Genomic DNA, 26,116 nt, shown 5'->3' on the forward strand with positions numbered 1-26,116 from the left:
ACCTGATAGCATCTTAACGGCTGTACACATAGAAATAGGTTTGTCTACCTTCTCAAGACCAGAGGAGAATTTATGAAGCTATATATTTACAAAGCTATAACACTTAGGTTTCAAGGTCTCCTCTTGCTCAGGCATCTTCCAAACTTTCTACCTAATTTTATACTTGTAATTTTGGATATGTTTCCTTAAAGAGGACCGTCCAAATTGTATAAGCTTTAGGCCTTACAAAACCATTAGATGTTTTGGAAGAGAAAATTTTCACCTTTCTCCCCCGTCCCTTTAACATGTTTCCCTAGGGGAAGGGTAACTTACCTAACTGGTAGATAGCTGGATGGGTCACTGCATGTGTGTGGCCTGGCTTCTCTAGCTCTCTAATTCAGATCTGTCTGCCCATAGTGGTCAGCCCTGCTGACAAGAGCAGAAGGGAAAGTAGTTGCTGCCTTTGACTATGTCTTCCAAAATTGGCACCTATCCAACAAATTTTTAAAAGTATAGTGTTGACACAATGGCTGTGAAGACTCTGAAGAAAGCATCTTGAAAGGGTGGCTCTGGGAGACACCAAGAGAAAGTAATTTAAAAATGGAGGCTTTGGTACATACTTGCATCTTCCGCCTCCCAACCTAGCCTACCCTGCTCTTGGTTTACTCCCTGTCATGTTAGAAATTGTGCCCCTGGGAAGCAGTTTGTATTTGTCAAATGACTGAGTGCATAAATTCATTCCAGAGGAGAAGGAGTTGGTGCCCCATCTTGGCCTCAGGGCCCAGCTGTTTTCTCTTTTCCAGCTTAATCAGTAGTAAAGCTGATGTTGATTCTCACCTGATGCCTGTGTGTATTTCTCAATCATTTCCCAACCAGGAAATGTGAGGAGAATGATTCTCACCCTGAAATGACAACATAAGTCAGCAGTAGCAATTATAGTAACATATGTATAAGAAGTACTAAATGACCTACTAAAAGTACCGAGCAGATCAGTATGAGTCGTTGAAGATATACATGCATGCAGGGCAGAAATAGAGGCATAGATATAGAGAATGGACTTGTGCACAGAGGTTGGGGGAAGGAGAGGGTGGGATGAATTGAGAGAGTAGCATCGAAATATATCCATTACCATGTGTAAAATAGATACCTAGAGGGAAGTTGCTGTATAACACAGGGAGCTCAGCCCAGTGCTCTGTGATGACCTAGAGGGATGGGATGGGGGTTGGGGATGGGAGAGAGGCTCAAGAGGGAAGGGGATATATGTATATTTATGGTGGATCCACGTTGTATGGCAGAAACCAACACAACATTGTAAAGGAATTATCCTCCAATTAAAAGAAAAAGATACATATGCAGTAAAATAGGAATTCCTAATCAAAGGTAATTCACAACTGAAAAAGAAAATACTACTAACATAAATAGCTACCATCTTATGAGGTCAACCACAATTCACATATATATTCTACCATGTATATTATATATATTCAGTTATATTGGATTGAATTATAAAATTGCAGAATTGGCAATTTTATATGGGCTTCCCTGGTGGCTCAGTTGGTAAAGAATCTGCCTGCAATGTTTGTAGGTTAATGAGTAGTTGACTGTCAACACTTTTATATGGTCAGCCTCGTATTACTGACACCCCAAATACTCACAATTATTTGACTTGACTTGGAAGCTGGGGCCATCACTCAAGATCATCTGTAGACCCTGATGGGTCCTGCTTTTCCTTCCCCTTTGAAGATTTTCCACATCTGGCTCACTATCACTCTTTTAAACAGGATTCCTGTCAATATTCTTACTGATTGCAATGTCCACAAAAACAGTTTTTCCAATATTCTGGTTTTTCAAGGTTTTTTTGACCTTTTCTCTTTTTTCACCTCAAATGCCCAATTCCATTGTCATGTCTTCAGCATTGGAGCAGTTCATTTTATTTCTGGAATACCACTCTTTTTTGGTTCTTATATTCCTCACTGGACAAGTGTATTCAATATCCTCTGTTGGTTTCTGTTTCTCAACTGACCTCTATCTGTGGGGTGCCCCAGAACCTGGTCTTCGGATTTCTTTTTTTCTTTACCTATGCTCTTGCTTCCCTGCTTAGTATCTTTTCAGTGATTTCCCATTATTCCTACAGTCAAGTCCAGAATTCTCAACTGTCGCTCAGAAGGCTCTGCTTAGAAACCAGATTGCTTCTGATTTTCTCTCTGGAAGGCATTATTGCTTATCACACCCCCTCAATAATTCCCTTTAAAGCAGTTCCTCCACAATGCCACACTTTTTTTTGCCTCTGTGTTCCTACTCACTGGCTTCCTATACGTGGGATGTTCTTTCTCATGCTTGACCTTGCATATGTAACTCCTGAGAGTTCAGCTTAACTTATGTCCTCTTTAGAGAAGCTATCTCTGACTTACAACTGTCTAAACCAAGTTTGGTCCCTGTTATTCAGTTCTCAGCTCTCCTGTACTTCTCCTTGTCAGTTGTTTGCACATATAATTATTCAGTTATTTATTTGTTTGAAGTCTGCCTTCCTGAATCTATAAATCCTCTCAAGACAGGGGTCATGTCTATGTTGTAATTATTGTATCTGCAATATCTGGTGCAATGCCTGACATAATGATGGTGTATAATAAATGTATGATGATTAAGTGACTGATTATTTACAGAGCTCAGGATCCCAACTTCTCTAAGTAATGAAACTTTGGGGGGAGCACACTTCAAATTCTAACTGGAGTTCTACAAGCCTGTCCTTTTCTCCTGTTCCCTCAACCACACTTCTTTCACTCTTTCTCTCTGTTTTATTTGTGGTCTCCAACCTTCTTGTAGAAAGTCCACAGTTTGTGATGGGCATTGGAAGACGTGTGAAATCTTGGAGCAAGGCTGGATCAAGGACCTGGGGAGATACACCTTGGGTATTGGGCTTTTTTCTCAGAATATCTCTGAAATAAGCTTGCTTTCTGTTCTCCAGACTCTAAAATAAAATTTTAGAGATCATCTCATTGTCATTGTTCTATTAAAGATATAAGACGCACAACCAACCACAATTCTATACTTCATTTTATCAGGATCACATAGGAAAAGATGGGATCTATTCCTGGATGTTAATATTGCACCTGTATCTCAAATCTGAAGGAGTGGTATCTGTGAATTGTAGGATATGCATCTATTCAGTCAAAGTGATTAAAACCTATAAAGAGACGTGGATTCAATCCCTGGGTAGGGAATGTTCCCTGGAGGAGGAAATAGCAATCTACTCAGTATTCTTGCCTGGAAAATTCCATAGACAGAAGAGCCTGGCAGGCTACACAGTCAATGGGGTTGCAAAGAGTTGGACATGACTGAGTACACATGCACGCACACACAAGAAATAAAACACTACTGAAATCTAATAATAACAGGGATTGGAACTGAGAAGGTATATTTCAAAATGTTTAAAAATGAGAAGTGTTCTTGTTAAAAGAATGAGTGGTAATGCTCCTGAAGGGTCATTCAATGTTAGAGATAAGGATTTCCAATCTAGGAAGAAGGTAGCGGAAGCACAATGCTTAACCTCGCTGGCCTGTAGTTAATGTAAAGTGGAGCACAAGATCAGCTGAGCTTTAAGGCAGCTTTAACTTGGTTAAGCTAAGCTTTAACTGCTTTAATGGAGTTCATTGAATGGTCAGGATATTGTCAGTACTGAAGTTAATAAAACCGAGGATGGGAGGCTCCGTGAAGAGAAAGACTGAGAGCTAGGTTCCTGGAGGGTTGAGGATGCTGATGAAGAGCAGTGTGGTACTGCAGAGGTAATGGGTGTGGATGGTATGTGCTTCAAGGCCTAAGCTGATGGGTGGGGATGAGAAGCTTCAAAACTTGTACTTGGGCTGTGGTGCAGGATTCTCTGACTCTGGGTGCACAGGTATGCAAGCTGAATTCAGCTTGAGATGAGTCAGGAGGGGCATTTTCATGGGAGAGTCAAGAGGAAATTTGTCTATTAGAAATTTTTGTTTACACCTCTGCTAAATGCTTAAGTCTTTGCCCATTTTTCTGTATTATGGAAAGAGCACACCAGTGAGGAATGAAAAAGGCAGTAAAAGGAATATGGAAAAAGAAAAATTGGTTATCATAGGTTGGCAGGTGGGAGAAGTTGAAGAGTCTGTGATGGACATATAGAAGGTCTCCCAGAGAGCAGTTTTGGACTAAAAATGAAAAACAGGGGGGCATACAAGAAGCTTTCTGTAGGAACTGGGGAATAAATTATTTTCCCAAACAATAGAAGTGATACACATGCGTAATTCCTGCTGCTCTGCTTTAAAGGTGACCTATACTAGGAAATAAGGTCCGTCTAGTCAAGGCTATGGGTTTTCCAGTGGTCATGTATGGATGTGAGAGTTGGACTGTGAAGAAAGTTGAGCGCCGAAGAATTGATGCTTTTGAACTGTGGTGTTGGAGAAGACTCTTGAGAGTCCCTTGGACTGCAAGGAGATCCAACCAGTCCATTCTGAAGGAGATCAGCCCTAGAATTTCTTTGGAGGGAATGATGCTGAAGCTGAAACTCCAGTACTTTGGCCACCTCACGCGAAGAGTTGACTCATTGGAAAAGACTGATGCTGGGAGGGATTGGGGGCAGGAGGAGAAGGGGATGACAGAGGATGAGATGGCTGGATGGCATCACTGACTTGATGGACGTGAGTTTGAATGATCTCCAGGAGTTAGTGATGGACAGGGAGGCCTGGCATGCTGTGATTCATAGGGTCGCAAAGAGTCAGACACGACTGAGAGACTGAACTGAACTGAACTGATACTAGGAAATGGCAGATTTCTCCAGTATTCTTGCCTGGGAAATCCCACGGACAGAGGAGCCTGGTGGGCTACAGTCCATGGGGTCATAAAGAGTCAGACACAACTGAAGCGACTGAGCATGCACACATACAACTTAAATTTCCAGGTGGTACAGTTAGTTAGGGAACTAAGGTTAGAAACCATGACTTGATTCCTTACCTTGGAGTCTACTTTTCTTTAAGTTTCCACCTTTTTAAAGGAGTAAAGAGACATGTTTTATTTTCTGTATTCTTTCCTTTACAGTTCCACTTAGTATCTGAGGACCAGGATTAAGAAATAGCATGATGGAAAAATAAACACTAATTAGTAGTGCTACACTCTTTTTGTCTCTGCAGCACTCAGAACAGGATTGCAAAACCTCATCAGGTCTGCAGAACACTATGAGGACACCTACAGGTTTTAATTTACAAGTCCTCGCTGTACACTCTGAAAAGAAAATCTAGGGTTTTTTTTTTTTTATGCAATACAAAGGCAGGGTTGAAACACAAGGTCAAATGGAAAGAATGCTTATTCTTTTTCCATCATGGAAAATAAGCCTCAGTAATGGGTTAAGAGAAGTAGCCCGGTGGCAATATATTAAACAGAAATAGATCAAATAGTGCCAGAGGTTTCCTAGGGGTGAAGTATTAATAGGAAATGTCATAAAATAAAACCTGCCTTAACACCATTTCCCTTAGTGAAATGTGCATAAAAAACACTTGTATAAGATGTTAATATTAGGGGATCTGTAGTGAAGAGTATAAAGGAAATCTGTACAATTTTTGGAACTTTTCTGTAAATCTAAAATTATTCAAAGATTTTCTCCACCTCTCTCTCCAGTGTGAGGACCCAGCAAGAAGATGACCAGCAAACCATGAAGAGACTCTCACCAGGAATTGAATCAGCCAGCACCTTGTTCTTGGACTTACCAGTCTCTGAAACTGTGATAAATAAATGTCTCTTGTTGAAGTAAAAAACAAACAAACAAAAAAACACAACAACACCCACACAAACTCACTGTAAACTAATAGGTAGATGAGGAAAAAGAGAAAGTAAAGGCATGAAATTATTCTTTTTCTCATTTTCTTACTCATCTTTTAATTAAATGAATGGATTTCAAGATGAGTGAGTCTGAAAAAATTATCACAGAAAAATTATTATCACATTATATCTCTTAGGCTAATATTGATAATAATAATACCATAGAAGAACAATAACTTGATGTTTTTCACCTGTTAGAAAAGCTATCATGCCATAATTTAGTTAATAAAATATGATGTTAAGCTAGCATATTTTAATAATTCTTCTGCATCATAAGAGTTTGGAGCAATTGAGTAAATATAATTCCTGCAAAAAAGAGTTGAAGCTATGGACTGATTAGTGTCTACACTAGAGTTGACCCAGGAACTCCACAGCATTTGGGTGGGTATTGGGCCATCCGGTACACTGAGTCCATTTTAGGACTTCAGTCCTATTTTAAGATATTTGAATATTTTAAGTATTCTTTCTGTAAGATGTTGAGTTTTGTATCTGTATCTAGGAAAGTCCAGGCAGGTCCTTAATTTGGGGAAGAGAGGATAGAGAGTAAGAGTTTGCGTAAGTCATGGTGGAGCAGCTTGACTAGACTAATCTTCTCACATGACAGAAATTAAACTTTTGACAAAATAGTAAAAATTATCTAAAGGTAATGGAGGGTGACCAAAAGTATGTAGAAACTTGAGGGGAGTTAATTCTAGTAAGAAGGAAATCACATTCTTAACATTTTTTTCAACTTAGAGCAGGCCCCAGGAAGTGCCACTAAGAGTCATTAATACTCATACAGAAACCTTACTGTTACTAAAACTTAAATCTTACCTGAGGAATCTGAGGACAGAGTTCAGAGCAACTAAATAGTCTAGACATGAGGCATGTGTGAGGACATGAAGACACATGTGAGGCATGTGTCTTCTCTAGACACAAGTCTAGAATTCGGAGTCTAGACACATAGTCTAGACATAAGACATGTGTCTTCTCTAGACACAAGTCTAGAATTTGGAGCTTGAGATCAACCAAATTAAACAATATTAACAAACAATCAACTACTAAGTAATATCAACAAAAATTCTTCAGAGGGACAAATCAGAATCCACAGTTTCTACAATGTATTATTCACAACATCCAGGATACAGTCTAATTAAATCAGACATATGAAGAACATACTAAAAAGGAAAGGCAAGCAGTGGTAACTGACCCAGATGTTGGAATTAGTAGACAAGGATTTTTAAGGGAGCTATTATAACTCTGCCTAAAAACAAAAACACCAAAAAAGACTTTTAATGAATGGATAGCAAATTTCAGCAGAGAAAAAGAAATTTTAACAACAAAGCAAAAACCACAGGAGGATCAAATGGATTCTAGAAGTGAAGAATGGTGTCTGAGATGAAAAAGTGATGGGTTTAACAGCAGTTTAGAGATGAAAAAAGAGTGAGTCTGTGAACATGAAGATAGAAAAATCTTCAAGATGATCTAATTTGAATATGTGTGAGCAGTCAAAATCGGGTGTGGGGAGCTTTTTATTTGTACTTTTATTGTATATAGCCTACCTTTTCATAAGTTTACTAGACTAGTAAGTCAGGGGAATGTTTCATCAGAACGCATCTTTAAAAATGTTTATTTTTGTCTGCACTGGGTCTTTGTTGCTGCGTGGACTTTCCTCTAGTTGCGGCAAGCAGGGGCTGTTCTAGCTGCCGTGCACCGGCTTCTCATTGTGGCGGCTTCTCTTGTCACAGAGCACAGGCTCTAGGGCGTGTGGACCCAGTAGTTGCAGCTCCCAGGCTCTAGAGCACAGGCTCAACACTTGTAGTGCAGGGGCTTAGTTGCTCTGCCGTATGAGAGATCTTCCCAGGTCAGAGATTTAACCCGTGTCTCCTGCGTTGCCAGGTGGATTCTTTACCACTGAGCTACCAGGGAAGCCCAGGACGTATCTTGATTTTGACAGTGCTTTAAACAAAATTTCTCATGATATGCTTATGTACAAGATGGAAAAATGTGGACCACATGGCTCTCTGTATATTCATTCTTGATCTCTGCCACTCTCCCAGACTGACTTCAGTGCTACATAATGGGGGTTGTATAAAATGCAATGCTCGAAACAGGGAAGGAACACACACCTGTTACCTGTGATTTTTTTACTTATCCTCCTTCACTAGTATATAAACTCCATGAAGACAAGAAATATCTATCTGTATCCTCCTAGTTGCCAAGACCTGAAATTAGTCCTGCTCTCTTGAACAGGGGCAGACACTGGGTTAACATGAAGATGAGCATGGTGACAAGAAATCTAGGAATGTATTACATTCAGAAATTCAGGTTAACAGAATGTTTGTTTCAGGGAACTCAGTCAGCTGGCAATGGGTCCCTGGTGCCAAGCTAGTGTTGGAAATAAGTCTCTTGCATGCTTAGTTGCTCAGTCATGCCCAACTCTTTGCGACCCCACGGACTGAAGCCCGATAGGCTCCTCTGTCCATGGGGATTCCCCAGGCAAGAACACTGGAGTGGGTTGCCATGCCCTCCTCCAGGGCATTTTCCCAGCCCAGGGATTGAACCTAGGTCTCCCACATTGCAGGTCGATTCTTTACCAGCTGAGCCACCAGGGAATCTGTCTCCTGAGGGTAGTGTTTCTCCAAGTGTGGTTCAGAGGCCTGCTTCAGAATTACCTGGAGTGCTTGTTAAAAATTGGGGGACTAATCTTAGATTTGTTAAGCCTGCATCTCTAAGGGTCTTGGAAATCTACAGGTATCCTAGACAATTCTTATGTATATACATTTATTTTTAGGGGTTGGGGAGCTGACAAAAGCAAGGAATGGACTGAGTCCTAGGGCAAGTTTCACAATCTTGGCACCACTGGCAATTTGATTGGATGATTCTGTTAAATTATTTGGGGTGGGGGGTGCTGTCCTGTGCATTGGAGGATGTTTAGCAGTATCCCTAGTTTCTAATCCTCTAGATCTCAGATTACCACCTCCTCTCCCAGTTGTGACAAACAAAAATGTCTCCAGACATTCCAAAATGCCCCCTGTGGGCAAAATTGGCCCTGCTTGAGAACCACTGCTTTGGGGGATCAGGAGGAGAAAGCAACACTGGAGAATGTCAAGCTATTGGAACTAGGATGCCACGTTAGGGTGAGAGCTACAACAGGAGTTCCTCTACAAGGCTTGTTGTGTTGGTGGCTTAGCAACGTTTTTGTAGAGGGGCCACGGGAGTCTAGAGTTGGTGACAGATGGAATATAGAGGCTGAGAACTAGACAGGGTGTCACACCAGGTCTTGGTCATGGCTGTGTACTGGAATCAACATGGAATTGTAAAAACATAAAAATCCATCAGCCAGCCTTAGCTCTACTGAAGCAGAATTTCCAGTGAAGTCCAGGTACTTGGTACACAACCTGGATTCAGGAACACTCACAGGGTTAGATGACATCCTGAGCACTGTGTTCAGGAACTCAGAAGCAGACAGTTCAGTTCAGTTCAGTCGCTCAGTCACATCCAATCTTTGCAACCCCATCGACTGCAGCACGCCAGGCCTCCCTGTCCATCACAACTCCTGGAGTTTACCCAAACTCACGTCCATTGAGTCAGTGATGCCATCCATCTCATCCTCTGTTGTCCCCTTCTCCCACTTTCAAGACCCAGCATCAGGGTCTTTTCAAATGAGTCACTTCTTTGCCTCAGGTGGCCAAAGTACTGGAGTTTCAGCTTCAACATCAGTCCTTCCAATGAATATTCAGGACTGAGTTCCTTTAGGATGGACTGGTTGGATCTCCTTGCAGTCCAAGGGACTCTCAAGAGTCTTCTCCAACACCACAGTTCAAAAGCATCAATTCTTCAATGCTCAGCTTTCATTGTAGTCCAACTCTCATATCCATACATGACTACTGGAAAAACCATAGCTTTGACCTTTGTTGGCAAAGTAATGTCTCTGCTTTTTAATATGCTGTCTAGGTTGGTCATAGCTTTTCTTCCAAAGAGTAATTCATGGCTGCAGTCACCATCTGCAGTGATTTTGGAGCCCCAAAAAAGTCTGTCACTTTCCACTGTTTCCCCATCTATTTGCCATGAAGTGATGGGACCAGATACCATGATCTTAGTTTTCTGAATGTTGAGCTTTAAGCCAACTTTTTCACTCTCCTCTTTCATTTTCATCAAGAGGTTCTTTAGTTCTTCTTTGCTTTCTGCCATAAGGATGGTGTCATCTGCATATCTGAGGTTACTGATATTTCTCCCGGCAATCTTGATTCCAGCTTGTGCTTCATCCAGCCCAGCGTTTCAGCCCAGGAGACAGACTGGGCATAAAACTGCCTGGGCAAAGCAGACCTCAGCAATGCTTAGTGTCTGAACTTCTTTAATAGCTCCCTTTCCATCCCACAAGTGAGGATGAAAGCATTACATACATATCTGTTATGGCTAGACGATCCTAAGTATGGAATTTCCTCAATTTTACTCTTAGCCTCTGTTCTGAACCTACTCGCTCTTTTGTGATGTCTCCTGTTTTCACCCCACTGCTTAATGCAATTTCTTTCTCTCTGTCCAGCCCCCTCATCCTGTTATTTGCTTGGCTTGTGTATGATCTGGGCAGTTTCAGAGGTAGAATCAAAGCCTTGCTGATGGACTGGGAGTTTCTAACTTCCTTTTAAAAGCACTGCTCAGACACCTATTGTATTAAGAAATGGAAAGTAAGACTGTAAAGCAGTAAGATAGCTTCCACAAACTGCACAAGAAATATTAGTTTCATACAGTAGAACTTCATCCTTTTGACAGGAAATCCAGAAAAGAAAAAAAATTCTGTGCCACTTTCCAAGTACCTCCATGGAGAAGCTCAATTAAACTTGATTAATCTTAGTTAAATCTAGCTACTGGTTCAGCAATAATTACAAAACAGCCCAATAATTCTGTAAAAACATTGGTTTTATTACTCAAAAAAAAAAACAAACAAAAAACAACAACACACAAAAGGAGAAGACAGAAACAAAAATCCTGGTCATTTGCAGTATCTATCAGCTTTCAATTTGGCTCTCCTGTTTAAACAAAAAACAAATAATAAAAAAATTAATCTATGTGAAAATATGTCATATAGTGGTCACCTGCTACTAAAATCATAAACTTGTGTTCGGCAATTGTGCCCTCAGTTTCAGCTATTATCTTACCACACTGCTTATGGTAAAATATTTTAATTAAAATGTTTACTTCTCAATTTTATGTTTCATAATACATGGGATTTTATTCTTACAAAAAACACTTTTCCTAATCTTTAACTCATGTTGCCTAAGGGCTTTTAAAATCCATAACAGCAATTTTAATTGCCTCTAAATTTAAGCATGGCCTAAACTTCTATTTAATAAGGTGGGAATGTTGTATTTTCGTAAGTGATAAAGGTTACAGGACACAGACCTTATTCTGTTTCTTTCAATTCCATATCCTGATTACTTTTATTGACTATTCTTGATTGCCTAGAAATAGGTACGTTAATACGCTCAGCTGGAAATAATCATCATTTGCTGTCTTCGGTAGTCACTTGATCAACTGGTTAACAGGACACACCTGATAAAGCACTGTTGTTATCAAGTAATCTAAAGAAATATCTTAAAGCTAACTTTGCAACATAGGACTTGAACAGTGGCAGACTACCAAATTCTCTTCTGATCTGGTGCTTACTTGATGTGTACTTGTAAGCTCACAGCTAAGCCTCTCCAACCATTTTACTAATGTTGGAAATCTAGGACACTACTTTCTTAAATAGGAACTTATAAACAAATATTAATAATGTGCTATGTTGAATATCCTGCACATGTATGAATTCAACTTAACAAAGTGCTTCAATTTTATCAAGTTTATACTTGGAAATTTTTAAACTGACATTTATCTCAATTTTGGAAACCTCTAGTACTTTTAACAGAGCCCACTGAATTTTAAAATTAGTCAAACTATTTCTCGCTAGCCCTGGTTTTAACAGTTATAAAAAAGTTGATGGTAAATGAATTTATGAAGTAGTTTCGGTCAAACCTGAATTGCTTGTAACAAAATATATAAGCACTTGGAATCTGGCTATTTCCAAAAATTTTTTCTGGTGATCTTTCCCCAGACTTACAATGTCCCTTTTAAGGTAATACCACCACATTCAAAACTTAGAAATAAAGACAATTTTTTAAAATTACAGTGATTAAGAAAAGAACATGTGTTTATACACCACTTCTATTGGACACTGAAAATAGTTGGAAATGAATAAAAATTTACTTACCTGTCCAGAAGTGTTTCATGCAAGAATCCATCTTTCCGGGCCTTTTTTAGAATTTTACTGTCTTCTTTACTTATTTTAAGCTTGTGGTCTTGGAAGCTCTGGAATTTTTTTCTGTTAAGAAAATGCCTTTCTTGAAAAATGTCTCAAATTTTGATTATACATGTTTACTAACAAGCTTACTAATATTTAAGTTTTTCATTTACTAAAAAAACCCCTATTTTTCTCAAATAATTTACAACTTTTCAACAACAAAAATGACCTTTCTACCCCACCATCAAGAAGGCAGTTGTCTGGGTAGCTCTACAAACTTAATTAGCACTTGGGAGTGTTGGCTGGAGTCTGCTGTGTCCTGGCAACGTTTGACAGGCTTTATGTACTGACAGTGACAGGCACTCTACAGAGCAGGGCTGTTGTTTAGTTGCTAAGTTGCATCTGACTCTCTGCAACCCCATGGATGGTAGCCCACCAGGCTCCTCTGTCCATGGGATTCTCTAGGCAAGAATACTGGAGTGGGTTGTCATGCCCTCCTCCAGGGGATCTTCCCGACCCAGGGACTGAACCTGCATCTCCTGCTTGGCAGGCGGATTCTTTACCACTGAGCCACTGGGGAAGCTTTGAGCAGGGAGAACAGACCAATCCAGGTGACGGGAATGTTGAAACCTGAATCCTTACGAGAGGCATTCAGCTCTGTGCCCTGTCCTAGAGTCTGTATTATGTTGTCTTTTCTTGTCTTTCAGGTCTTTTATTTTAGGTGTCTTGAGAAGCATGTCACTGCCAAACCTATGGTTCTAAAAGAAAAAAAAATACCTACACATAATTGATTTCACACTGTTTGACATTTCCTTTGTCTTCTTCTGGAATATCATCTTTTTTCTTAGTTTCCCTTTCAGCGCAGGATCTGATCTATATATTGGAGATGAGAACACAGAAGTTACACATTTATCTTCCCCTGCTCCACCTTATTACAAAAGAACATTCTAGATGATTTCTTATACAAAAGAAGAAAACAACTTGGCAGTTAGATTCAGAAAAAAACAAGTTCTAGATATGTTTATATATATATGTAACTTACATAAATAATTGCTATTATATGTTTCCTTAGAGCCCTTACATGAGAAAAACTAAAGAGAAAATTACTTGAAAAGCATTTTACAGATCAGATATCACTACGCCAATTAGGCAATAATTTAACTAGTTTAATTCTGACTCCAAAACTAAATACAGTAGAATCAAATTATCCTGCTATTTAGTGTACACTTTATAACACTGAAAGTTTAAGACAGTAGCTGTTTTACTATGCACAGGCTTTTACCAAATGCTTCAGAGCTTTTGACATAACACAACTTGTTTCTACCTAATTGGAATTTATCCCTCTTAAATCCTTTTACCTTCAAAAGTTTTGACAGATACTATCACCTGCAACAGATTAACTGACACAGATATAACAATTAAGATCAACTGAGTAGGGCAAAGGGCTTCCCTGGTGGCTTAGATGGAGAAGACTGCCTGCAATGCAGGAGCCTGGGGTTCGATCCCTGGGTGGGGAAGATCCCGTGGAGAAGAGAATGGCTACCCACTCCAGTATTCTTGCCTGGAGAATGGAGTGGGGCAGGAAGGGGATAGAATTCAGGGCCAAGGAACTGGCATCTGCAACCCAAAGGACCAACATCTTGAAAGTGATCTCTGTGGCTTAGAGCACGTTCCAAGACTGCTTCGAAAGTTGTAGGCAATAATAAGGCATGTGCGATTAATATGTGGGCAACCACTCTGGCTGGAGGAGTCCTCTAAGAGCTGTGGAAATCCTGTACTGCGACACTATACTGCCCTTGGCAGGAAGGGATGTGTTCTGGTAGATAAGGCAAGTCTATGAAGGTGGACGCTGACACAGACAAGCAGAGCCTGCAATGTGGAAGGGAGGGTGGACCGAGTCCTGATTATCGCTGCTCAGAGGTTCCAGGTACCTGCCTAACCAAACAGACCCAGGGAAACCTGACAGGTACTTCATATAAAAACAGCTGCAACTGTTGATAAATACAGCATAAGTTATTTTTCCTTCTGTAGTTGTGCAAAGTACTGCTCATAGAGTTGCACTGTTTGTCTTCATTAATCATACTTTTATAATGTAATCCAAGTAAACAATTTAAACATGATACAAAAAATTAAATATAATTAAAAATGAAATAAATAGGTGAGTGGGATCATCTTAGTTCCCTAACCAGGGATAGAACCCGTGCCCCTGCAGTGGAAGCCTGGAGTCTTAACCACCAGACCACCAGAGAATGCCCCACCAGCATTTTTCTAGTGACTTGCTTTCGGAGAAGCAATGTGCTGTGGAATGTAACTTCTAGGGTCAGTTGGGCCTGGGTACGCATTCTGTCTCCACTTTAGCTGTGTGACTTCGTGCAGTGACTGATCAAAACAGTGAGGATTTAAGGATAGTTAGAGGCTGTTCCTCCCCTGGACAGTTAAAAGATAATAGTAACTATCTTATGGGAACACTAAAGACAATCATGCATGTGCCTGGAGCTATTTGCTTTAGTTTTATGTATTGAATAATTGAAAAATATTATGACTAACACTTTTAAAAATTACAACAAAACAAAATCTAGGTTTTAGATTTAAATTTTTTTGGATATTTTTAGCAGTGAAAATGGCTTTTGAGAAAACTATGGAAGATATACTAAAACTTCTAATTCCTGAGCTATCTAGAATGGTATTTCTTTCTCCATCAATCAACTCCAAATGATGAAAGGAAGAGTTACTGGTATTAACATTCTTGCTTCAAAAGAGTAGCGATATTTTTGAGGTTAAAAAGAATACTGTAAGACTGTAAAACTGAAGATTATGAAAACTGAGAATATTTAAAAAGTAGAATCAAATATATGACACAGAATTTAAAACAACATGTATACACATACTTGATAGATGCATTTAAGTTATGCTGATAGTCGAGAAAATGTAACGTGGATTTTTATGCTTTATTTATAAGGATTAGGCCACTTTAAAAAAGGCTTTTTTTCATTTCTTTCTGCCTTCCACCATGGCCCTCACTAATTAACGCATTACACACAGTGAGTGTGGATCAGACTGCAACATTTTAAACACCATATATGTGACGTGCATTAGTCTATAGAAAATTCTCATGATTACCTTTATCATTTCTTCTTCTCCTGCCGTTTTACTTTTGGCTTCTATATCACCTGCTTCATTGCATCTAATAAAACAGCTATTGGAGGCCAGTAAAGCCATTTTCCCCTAAATGAAACAAAATAAGAAGTAAGTTATAAGAATATCTGCAAAAAGATTCTTAAGTCTTGAGATTGAACTGATTCCTTCCCAAATCTAAAAGGAATCAGGAACAAGAATGTGAAGAAAACCTAGAAAAAAAAAACACAGAAAAGCAAATCAGAATCATTTATAATCTTACTACTCAAAGATAATCACATTAACTACTTTTAATATATTCTATTAGTAGGTTTAGTAGGACTAAATTCTAACTATATGGAAAATAATTATTTCCTTTGGTCTCTAAGATTTACTGGGATATAATTGATTTAGTCAGTTTTTTTTTTTAATTAGCTTTAAAGAAAAAAAAATATAATGTATTTTACTCAAATAGTAATACTTTAAGATTTTACTCCATAATTAGAAAATATAAAAAAAAAAATAGTTGAAGTATAATCAATTATACTTCAATAACATTAAAAAAAAAGAAATGCAGAAAAAGAATAGAAAAGCTAGCCTTCGATGCCTTTGAATTTATTGCTCAGAACTTTTAAGAATCAATGTGTGAGGGACTTTTGGGTGTAGGAAGAATTTAATCATCTATCATAACCAGTGACCAAAGTGCTAATAACATGAGTTTGACTTAATTTCTTATTTGAGGGAGTGAGGGCTGAGTTTTCTGTCATCTGCATGACTCTTGGTGAGCTGGGATGTGACTGTGATTTAGTCCAAGGTGATTTAAATCTGTGCTGCTGATTTTTCTGCTGAGTCCCTTTTCTGCGTTAAAGTTTTACTTGTTATACCAGGGACTTTTAAGTCTTTCTTTAAAATTTTAAAACTTAGTGTCTTCCCCCAAAATAAAGTGAAATGAAAATCCCTAAAATTCTGTATGATGGTAGTATCTGACTCATCATATTGCCTTATGATATGCTGGCCTTTTCTGTTGATATAATGAGAAATAGCTATTCAGTTTCTTTGCCAATAAAAAATTTTTTTGTTGTTGTTTTTGCTACTGAATGTTTTTTTAAAATTCTGAGCTCAGATCAAGTGTAGAAACCTTCACAGTTATAAAGGTCCATAGTAATAAAACCTTTTCATCATTGCTCAGAACTGATCAGCCTTTCATACACACACACAACTCACCCATCAGTAAAGTCCTCAGTTATCTGCTGTCACCTTTACACACACACACACACACACACACACACACACACACACACACACACTTCATTTTAAATTCTTTAGCTTCTCAGAACTACAGAGATCATGTATCAGGTAGACTAAAAGGTTTTCTGATGCTCAGATTTGGCTATTTTCATCACTGATCCACTTCTGTAAGAGCAGATCTCAGAGACTTGAATGAGTTTCTTATATATTTTGGACATTAATGCTTTAACAGATATCTAGCTTGTAAGTACTTTTCCCTAGTCCATAGCATGTCTTTTCACTCTGTTGATTGTTGTGTTTTTTTTTTTTTCCTGTGTTGCACTATTTTTTGAGATCTTTTGAAGGTTATGAATTCATGTTAGTTTTAAAAAATTTAATGCATTATATTATTGCACTCTACTTTTGTTTTCCCTGAAAATATGCTCTCGTTGACTGTTAGAGACTTTCTCTTACACTGGGAGCTTGTAAACAAAAAATAATAGTACTTACATCTTGAAAGACGGGTTCCCACTGCTCTCTAGGTCCAATTGCATCTGAACGCCCAACAACAAGTCCGTCTGAATTTATACCAAGGTATTTCCCATAGCCAGATTTCAGGGCAATTCTTCAGATTAATAAAATAGTTAAATGTTAAAAACTGAGAAAAAATTAAATGTGGAACATAAAAACGTGTGTATAAAATTCAGATTAACCACAGTTCCAATGTTCAAAAGCCATGTGTGGCAAGTGGCTACCATACTGGACAATGTGGTTCTGTGCATACAGGTTAATATTCTACTTTTTAAGTACAAGTACTATATAATACATTATGCAGCAAACATTTTCCCAAATTCATTATTCTTCAAAAACACCACTTTTAATGGATATATTCTATTATAATGTATCATGTTGTATTACAGTGTATTAATTATAGTTCAACTCAAGCTTACCTGGAATCAGACAATTTGACAGCTGTAAACTGCTCTGGAGGACTAGGGCCCTCATCAACTACAAGAGAAAACATTTTGAAGTAAATATGACATTTCTTATAAATATACATGGAAAAATACTCTTTAGCTTAAAAAAAGGTAGCTCTTTCTCTTTTAAAAACAAATGTAAGAATATTATATAATTATAATACAGTATCCTGGTGGTTCAGACAGTGAAGAACCCACCTGCCAACAAAGCAGATGTGGGTTCAATCCCTGGGTTGGGAAGATCCCTTGGAGTAGGAAAAGGTAACCCACTCTAGTATTCTTGCCTGCAGAATCCCATGGACAGAGGAGCCTGGTGGGCTACAGTCCACAGGGTCACAAAGAGTCAGACATGACTGAATAACTTAACACACGACATAGAATTCATAGTATCAAGAGTTACTTTATCTTCAAATGTAGCTCTGTTAACATCTTGATTCTAGATCATCAAGACTCACTTTGGACTTCTGACCTCTACAGTTGTGTGATAATAAATTGTGTTATTTTAAGCCCCCCCCTCAAAAAAAAGAGCGAGCGAGAGAGAATACTTTACCTTCTATATGTAAAACTAAACTTTAGTTTGTTAGAAAGTCTCTAACAGTCAATGAGAACATGTTAAAAAAACCAAAAAAACTAAAGTTTAGTTTTACATATCTAATGAGATAGGTCAGCATGATGCTTATTTATTTAGTTACTTCCAAGATACTATCTCTTTGTGTTTTAAAATGCAGTCAGCACAAATAAGCACTTAATGTTTAAAAAACTAAAATGCTTTAATTTATTCAAGGGATGACCATTTGGACAAAAAGCTCTTAGTAATTTTCTAATTACTTCGTGTCTCATTAGTGCTTCTTCCCATGGGCTAAAAGAAAAGAGAAAACTTCAGATTAACAGTGCCCCGGGTTAGCTGTGGCAAAAGGTCTAAAGAGTAAAGGAATTCAAACTTTGGACTCATCTAGGTTTTCTTTTTCTTTCCTTTTATTATTTCAATTATTCACATTAGTTTGATTGCCATGGATACCCTTTTGGAACTCACAGAATGTTTTCAAATGCTTACACTGGAAAGAGGGAGTTGCCAATAATGTAACTAGTGAGGAAGGAAAAAAGTGGAAGAGTCAAGTCAATGGATTCACTCCTCTGGCATATATTTGCTATTAGAATTTAGCCTAAGTGAATGAACGCCGTAAAATATTAACTTCAAGTGGCCTTTTCCATCCCATTGCCTCTACCAGACACAAACCTTCTTTATGCGGAGCTCCCAGGGTAAAGAGTCCATTGTCGAGTGCATGTATGTAGGTTCCTTTATCCATTTCAATTGCTATGGTTCCTGAAATCTCACCAAAGTTTGTGACTGTCCACCAGACTCCTAAAAGATAAAATCAGTCATTTAAATTTACATTTTGTATTTCTGACAGGAGGTTCTTACTTGCTGCTGTTGTCATTATAACTTATTAACTTTTTTTTGTTTTTAATTTTGCAGTTCTAGAGTAGTTGAATTCAGAGAGATAAAAAACAGGATGGTGGTTGCTAGGGACTAGGGGAGAGTGAGGTATGGGCATTTATAGTTTAATGGGTGAAAAGTTTCAGTTTTGTAAGATGAAAAAAATCCATCTTGAATTGAAGACGGGTGGTGGTGACGGCTGCCAGCAGTGGGTATGCGCTTAATGACACTGAGCTGTACACTTAAAAACAGCTAAAGCAATGGATTTTATGTTAGGTATATTTTACTACAATTCAGATAATTTAGTGAGAGGTTTGCAAGATAATTTGAGTTATTTCTGACTTATAATTGTTTTCAGTACAAAAAAAATGTTTTACTCAGAATCATTATCAACATCCTATGATCATTCATTCTTTATTAAAAAGGTAGTAGTTAGTGATAGAAAATTATTTGTATTTTATATGTTCTGTGCTATACTGACCAAGTACACTTCATGTTGATTCTCCCCACATGACTTAGTTTCTAAATTCAATACAGTCAATTCAATACAGTCAATCCAAGAGGATTTACTGTAGAAAGCAATACATTGATTATAAAATTTATATGGAAATACAAAGGATCTGCAAGAGTATAAAGAAGTACAGAAGTATAAAGCTGGGAGATACACACAACCTGATTTCAAGACTTTATGAAATGACAGTAATCAAGACAAATATATAAATAGAACAACAGACCATAGACAAACCGCTGGAACAGAGTCCAGAAGTAGACTAACACCTATAAAGTCAACTGATTTTTGACAAAGACAGCAAAGCACTTTAATGAGAAAGAAAGTCTATTCATCAATAGTGATAGGACAACTGCATATCAATATGATAAAAAGAGAGAAAGTAATTTGTAAAATACATTTGGTTAAATGATATTTATATGCACCAGGCCTTTAAAATGATACATCAGAGTCTCTGGGCTATTGAGCAGTCTAACGATGGCACCTATTAAGCCGGACCCCTAAGTCTCCTCTCTCCTGTGCTTTGTTCTGATGATGAAGAAAAGGCATCAGACAGCGACTGTGCTAGAAGATAAAAGCGACCTATAACTCCAATATTTGAGCACTTTTAAGACAAATGTGAGTTGGCCATAAATTCCTTCTACTTTCTTTTTACTACTTATCCCTACTAGGAAAATATTTTTAAGGGGATCTCGACCAGTGCTAACTTTTCTCAGAATGAAGTAATAGAAAATTAACTCACCAACAATATCAAGCTGAGTTTCTTCATCTTCTTCTCTTTTTCTCTTCTTCTCTTTGCTCTTTTTCTTCTTACTACAGGAGATAATTTATATAGATGAGTTTAGATATATTGATTTGCATACTGAATGTAAGATGGAATCTTAGAAGACTCTTCTAAGATGTACACTAATATATAAATTACTGATCTACAATAACATACCTTGATATACCCTCTTACTTCTAATACAGAGAAGTTACTTCTGATCCTGTTCATATTGTATTACAGTTAAAGAAAACAGACTCAGGAGCCAGACTGCCTTTTAGAATCATGATTCTGTCATTTCTTAGCTCTGTGATTTTTTTGGAGGATTTACTTAATGTCAATTTCCCCACCTATACAAATGAGGATAAAAATTTAATCCAACTCTTACTGTAAGGATTAGGAGTTAAGGCATAATCTTCATACATTACTTGTGAAATGTAAAATGATGCAACCAGAAGAGTTTGGAGTTCTTGAAAAGTTAAACATGGAATTAGGTTTATGGAAACCACAGGATCTAACGATTCTCCTCCTAGGTTTACACCCAAGAGAAATGAAAACACAGGTCTGCACAGAAACTTGCATAAGAATATTCATAGCAGCATTATTCATAAGAGTCCCCAAAATGGAAACCCAAATGTCCATCAACTAATGAATGGATAAACAAAATGTGTTATGTCCATACAATGGAGCACTGGTGGTAGTTTAGCCATTCAGGCGTGTCTGACTATGTGCAACCCCATGGACTGTGGCCCACCAAGCTACTCTGTCCATGGGATTTCCCAGGCAAGAATACTGGAGTGGGCTGCCATTTCCTTCTCCAGGGGACCTTCCTCACCCAGGGATCAAATCTGCATCTCCTGCATTGGGAGGCAGATTCTTTACCACTGAGCGACCTTCAGTTCAGTTCAGTTCAGTCACTCAGTCGTGTCCGACTCTTTGCGACCCCACGAACTGCAGCACGCCAGGCCTCCCTGTCCATCATCAACTCCTGGAGTTCACTCAAACTCATGTCCATTGACTCGGTGATGCCATCCAATCATCTCATCCTCTGTTGTCCCCTTCTCCTCCTGCCCCCAATCCCTCCCAGCATCAGGGTCTTTTCAAATGAGTCAGCTCTTCACATGAGGTGGCCAAAGTATTGGAGTTTCATATTTAGCATCAGTCCTTCCAATGAACATCCAGGACTGATCAATGGACTGGTTGGATCTCCTTGCAGTCCAAGGGATTCTCAAGAGTCTTCTCCAACACCACAGTTCAAAAGTGTCAATTCTTTAGTGCTCATCTTTCTTAATAGTCCAACTCTCACATCCATACATGACCACTGGAAAAACCATAGCCTTGACTGGATGGACCTTGGTTGACAAAGTAATGTCTCTGCTTTTTAATATGCTATCTAGATTGGTCACAACTTTCCTTTCAAGGAGTAAGCGTCTTTTAATTTCATGGCTTCAATCACCATCTGCAGTGATTTTGGAGCCCCAAAAAATAAAGTCAGCCACTGTCTCCACTGTTTCCCCATCTATTTGCCATGAAGTGATGGCACTGTATGCCATGATCTTCGTTTTCTGAATGTTGAGCTTTAAGCCAACTTTTTCACTCTCCTCTTTCATCAAGAGGCTTTTTAGTTCCTCTTCACTTTCTGCTATAAGGGTGGTGTCATCTGCATATCTGAGGTTATTGATGTTTCTCCCGGCAATCTTGATTCCAGCCTGTGCTTCATCCAGCCCAGCGTTTCTCATGATGTACTCTGCAGATAAATTAAATAAGCAGGGTGACAATATACAGCCTTGATGTACTCCTTTTCCTATTTGGAACCAGTCTGTTGTTCCATGTCCAGTTCTAACTGTTGCTTCCTGACCTGCATACAGGTTTCTAAGGAGGCAGGTCAGGTGGTCTGCTATTCCCATCTCCTTCAGAATTTTCCACAGTTTATTGTGATCCACACAGTCAAAGGCTTTGGCATAGTCAATAAAGCAGAAATACATGTTTTTCTGGAACTCTCTTGCTTTTTCCATGATCCAGCGGATGTTGGCAATTTGATCTCTGGTTCCTCTGCCTTTTCTAAAACCAGCTTGAACATCTGGAAGTTCACAGTTCACGTATTGCTGAAGCCTGGCTTGGAGAATTTTGAGCATTACTTTACTAGCATGTGAGATGAGTGCAATTGTGTGGTAGTTTGAGCATTCTTTGGCATTGCCTTTCTTTGGGATTGGAATGAAAACTGACCTTTTCCAGTCCTGTGGCCACTGCTGAGTCTTCTAAATTTCCTGACATACTGAGTGCAGCACTTTCACAGCATCATCTTTTAGGATTTGAAACAGCTCAACTGCAATTTTATCACTTCCACTAACTTTATTCATAGTGATGCTTTCTAAGGCCCACTTGACTTCACATTCCAGGATGTCTGGCTCTAGGTGAGTGATCACACCATGATTATCTGGGTCGTGAAGATCTTTTTTGCATAGTTCTTCTGTGTATTCCTGCCACCTCTTCTTAATATCTTCTGCTTTTGTTAGGTCCATATCATTTCTGTCCTTTATTGAGCCCATCTTCACATGAAATGTTCCCTTGGTATCTCTAATTTTCTTGAAGAGATTTCTAGTCCTTCCAGACCTGGGAAGCCCTTAATGGAATATTATTCAGCCATAAAAGGAATGAGTACTGATACAACATAGATGAATCTTGAGAATGTTATCCTAAGTAAAAGAAGCCAGATGCAAAATGCTGCATATTGTATCGTTCAGTCGTTCACTTGTGTCCTAGCCTGCATATTGTATGATTCCATTTATATGGAATGTTTATGATGCAAACTGATACAGACAAAAGGTGGATTAGTGGTTGCCAGGGATTAGTGGATGAGCAGAACGTGGCTGCTGCTGCTGCTAAGTCACTTCAGTCGTGTCCGACTCTGTGTGACCCCAGAGACGGCAGCCCACCAGGCTCCCCCGTCCCTGGGATTCTCCAGGCAAGAACACTGGAGTGGGTTGCCATTTCCTTCTCCAATGCATGAAAGTGAAAAGTGAAAGGGAAGTCGCTCAGTCCTGTCCGACTCTTCGCGACCCCATGGACTGCAGCCTACCAGGCTCCTCCGTCCATGGGATTTTCCAGGCAAGAGTACTGGAGTGGGGTGCCATTGCCTTCTCTGGAGCAGAAGGTGGAGTGACTGCTAATGATGGTGGGGCTTCCTTCTTAGAGAATGAAAATGTTCAGCAACTCAACAGTGCTGAGCCTTGTGAATATACTAAAAACCACTGAATTCTACTTTAAAAGGGCGAATTTTATAGTATATGTAGTATATCTCAACAATAAAAAGCCCAAGAGTGACTTTTTAAAAAGTTAATAGGTATTGCTTACAACAGTTCTTGGCACATATGAAATGCTACATGTGTGTTTATATTGACAGTTATAATGACTATAAGACACACTTGTTTGTATTTTCATCACAAAATAAGCTTTCACAAGCTAACTCTCTCCTCCCTATGAATTCAGACAGTAACAGTTTCGCATGTATTCAGGATAAATTCTTAATCCCAGACTGCTAGGCACAGTTCTTAAGAGTTGTGGCTTCAGTTTGCTTCCTGACACTTTCTTTCCATCCCATCTAAAAGTACCTAAAACTCTTATCACTGAGACCAGGATGAAATGCTCAGCATTTGTTAAATGATCAACCCTGAGCAAATCTACTAGTTAAAAAAAAGGTGTAGGTATGAGTGGCCAGATATATTTTCCTAAAAAATCTCATAAATCACCAGGGTAACTTCTTCCTTGCATTTGGCTCTACTTATTTACTGTACACGTCACCTCGTTTAACCCTCAAAACAACCCTTTTGGAGTATCACTAATCCCCTCCCAAGAGGAATCTCAAAGATACTAAGGAACCTGCCACAAGATTAGTAATTGGTGGAGTCCAGATTCGAACCCACAGCCTTTTCAAAATCCGTATCTGCATAGTGCATTAAAATTATTATTTTTTTAAAGGTGGCATGGAGGCAATGATGAAAACAGTTATCCCTAATAAAAGAAGTTACTTTTATAACCCATACGATCAGACTAACACAGCCCTACCAAGCATAGGTCTGGAGGTGGGGGCTCATGAAGGGAAATCCGACCTTGTGGCTCCTGGTCCCCGAGGTGGGCGCTGACATCTGAGCATCACGGCAAGAGGCCAGGCCCAAGGACTGGGAACCTGAATGACGGCTGCCAGCGGCCCCAGGACACTCGCCCCAGGGAGGGGAAGGCTGAGCGACGTCAAGAAAGAGGGCGAGAATCTCCCACGCAAATCCGCGTCCTTACCTCTTGGCCTTGGTTCCCTTGAGCACGAGTTTGGTGGACTTCACATAGGAGTACTGGGCCATGGTCGTGGCAAAAGACGTGAACCGGAGCAGGAGCGGGCGACGGAGGCACAAAAGTTCCACCAAAACGTACGCTCCACCAGAGAGGGCGCGTCTCCCCCCGGCCCCTGGCCTTTTTTCACCCCAACGTCAAGTCCCAAATAGAGTTCCACTTCCTGTTTACAGCCTGGGTACGGCATCCGCAGAGGGCCGAAATAGACCCGCGTTTCTTTTTTTGCCTGCGCCCTGAGAACGGGCTTTTCCGAATGCGGAAGCCGGGGAGACGCGCCCTCTGGTGGACTCGACGGGTCTCGCAGCCGAGCTGGGCGACTGGAGCCGCTCTGGAGAGAGAGTCCGCCTGCGAGGTCTTGGGAGGAGGCGGTAATTAGCTCAGGGATGCTTTGACTCAAATCAACGCTCCCGAAGCCGCTCCATGGACTGGTTCTGACTGCGCGCCCGCAGCTAAGGGCTGGGCCCGCGTGTGCGGCGGGGGCGTTGAGTAACACAGGGCGCATTGTTTGGCCTTGGGCGACTTCACAAGCCGTCTCAATTCTGTAAACGTTTATTGTACTGTTCGTACTTACGGAGGCTCGAGTAATGCAGAGGAAACAAACAGGGAATAAAATAAAAGACAATTAAGTGCCAACGTTTGGGCGGAAGTTTTCACTTAGCGCTGCAGGATTTTGGGTGGAGATGGGCAGGCGGGTGACAGGGAAAGCTAATGCATCAGAGAGGTCTTTCTCCGTATAGGGTGGATCTTAAGAGGCTTCCACAGCTTCAGTCCCTGCTCCCATCTCTTCAACAGTTTTATAATCTACTTCCCTGATTCCATCGTCTCTCCCTTCCAAACCATCTACTGTAGTGCCGAGTGATCTCTCTAAAGAAACAGCTGATCATTATCCCCCTTGTTTTCGTTGAGTCTCTAAGTCCTATCCCACTCTGTGACCCCATGTACTGTGGCACCCCAGGCTCCTCTGTCCTCCACTATCTCCCGGAGTTTGCTCAAATTCATGTCCATTGAGTCATTGATGCTATCTAACCATCTCATCCTCTGTCGTCCCCTTTTCCTCTTGGCCTCAATCTTTTCCAGCTTCAGGGTCTTTTCTAGTGAGTCGGCTACTTTGCATCAGGTGGCCAATGTATTGAGGCTTCAGCTTCAGCAACAGTCCTTCCAATGAATATCCAGGGTTGATTTCCTTTAGGATTGACTGGTTTGATCTCCTTGCAGTCCAAGGGACTCTCAAGAGTCTTCTCCAACACCATGGTTTGAAAGAAAGCATCAGTTCTTCAGTGTTCAGCCTTCTTTATGGTCCAACTCTCACATCCGTGCATGACTATTGGAAAAACCACAGCTTTGACTATACAGACATTTGTCAGCAAAGTGATATCTCTGCCTTTTTAATACGCTGCCTAGGTTTGTCATAGCTTTTCTTCCAAGGAGCAAGGGTCTTGTGATTTCGTGGCTGCAGTCACCATCTGTAGTGACTTTGGAGTCCGAGAAAATAAAATCTGTCACTGCTTCCCCTTTTTTCCCCTTCTATTTTGCACTGGGGAAGGAAATGGCAGCCTACTCCGGTATTCTTTCCTGGAGAACCCCATGGACAGTATGAAAAGCCATTATCCCTAAAGTCTATTAAAGGGAGGCCTATTGGTTTCGGGAGGGAGAATCCTAGTGCACGTAG

The 26,116-nt window shown here is 39.7% G+C and overlaps 1 protein-coding gene and 2 non-coding genes across 3 annotated transcripts; all 3 read right to left on the minus strand.

The window, feature by feature from the left end:
• Positions 1-10,698: 10,698 nt before the first annotated feature.
• Positions 10,699-24,531, minus strand: LOC129643139 (protein FRG1-like). Its single transcript, XM_055567318.1, has 9 exons — positions 24,397-24,531; positions 20,083-20,153; positions 18,632-18,757; positions 17,368-17,425; positions 16,928-17,042; positions 15,197-15,301; positions 12,858-12,949; positions 12,047-12,157; positions 10,699-10,826 (listed from the first exon to the last, which is right to left on the minus strand). Exons 1-9 carry the CDS (start codon positions 24,456-24,458, stop codon positions 10,790-10,792), a joined length of 777 nt encoding a protein of 258 aa, XP_055423293.1. The 5' UTR covers positions 24,459-24,531; the 3' UTR covers positions 10,699-10,789.
• Positions 16,305-16,377, minus strand: LOC129645165 (small nucleolar RNA U2-30). The gene has a single exon (XR_008711253.1). It is a non-coding gene; the product is annotated as a small nucleolar RNA U2-30 (small nucleolar RNA).
• LOC129645167 (small nucleolar RNA U2-19) lies at positions 16,519-16,598 on the minus strand. Its single transcript, XR_008711255.1, has one exon. It is a non-coding gene; the product is annotated as a small nucleolar RNA U2-19 (small nucleolar RNA).
• Positions 24,532-26,116: the final 1,585 nt, after the last annotated feature.

The sequence above is a fragment of the Bubalus kerabau genome, chromosome 2 (assembly GCF_029407905.1).
Source record: "Bubalus kerabau isolate K-KA32 ecotype Philippines breed swamp buffalo chromosome 2, PCC_UOA_SB_1v2, whole genome shotgun sequence".
NCBI lineage: Eukaryota > Metazoa > Chordata > Mammalia > Artiodactyla > Bovidae > Bubalus > Bubalus kerabau.

Excerpts from the sequence above, each read along its gene's own strand:
- LOC129643139 (XM_055567318.1), bottom strand. The coding sequence starts at position 24,458 with ATGGCCCAGTACTCCTATGTGAAGTCCACCAAACTCGTGCTCAAGGGA. Across the intron at positions 17,426-18,631 it reads GGGAGCTCCGCATAAAGAAG|TTGATGAGGGCCCTAGTCCT; the intron begins GTTTGTGTCTGG and ends TTTCTCTTGTAG. Across the intron at positions 10,827-12,046 it reads CATGAAACACTTCTGGACAG|GAGAGCCAAATTGAAAGCTG; the intron begins GTAAGTAAATTT and ends TTGTTTAAACAG.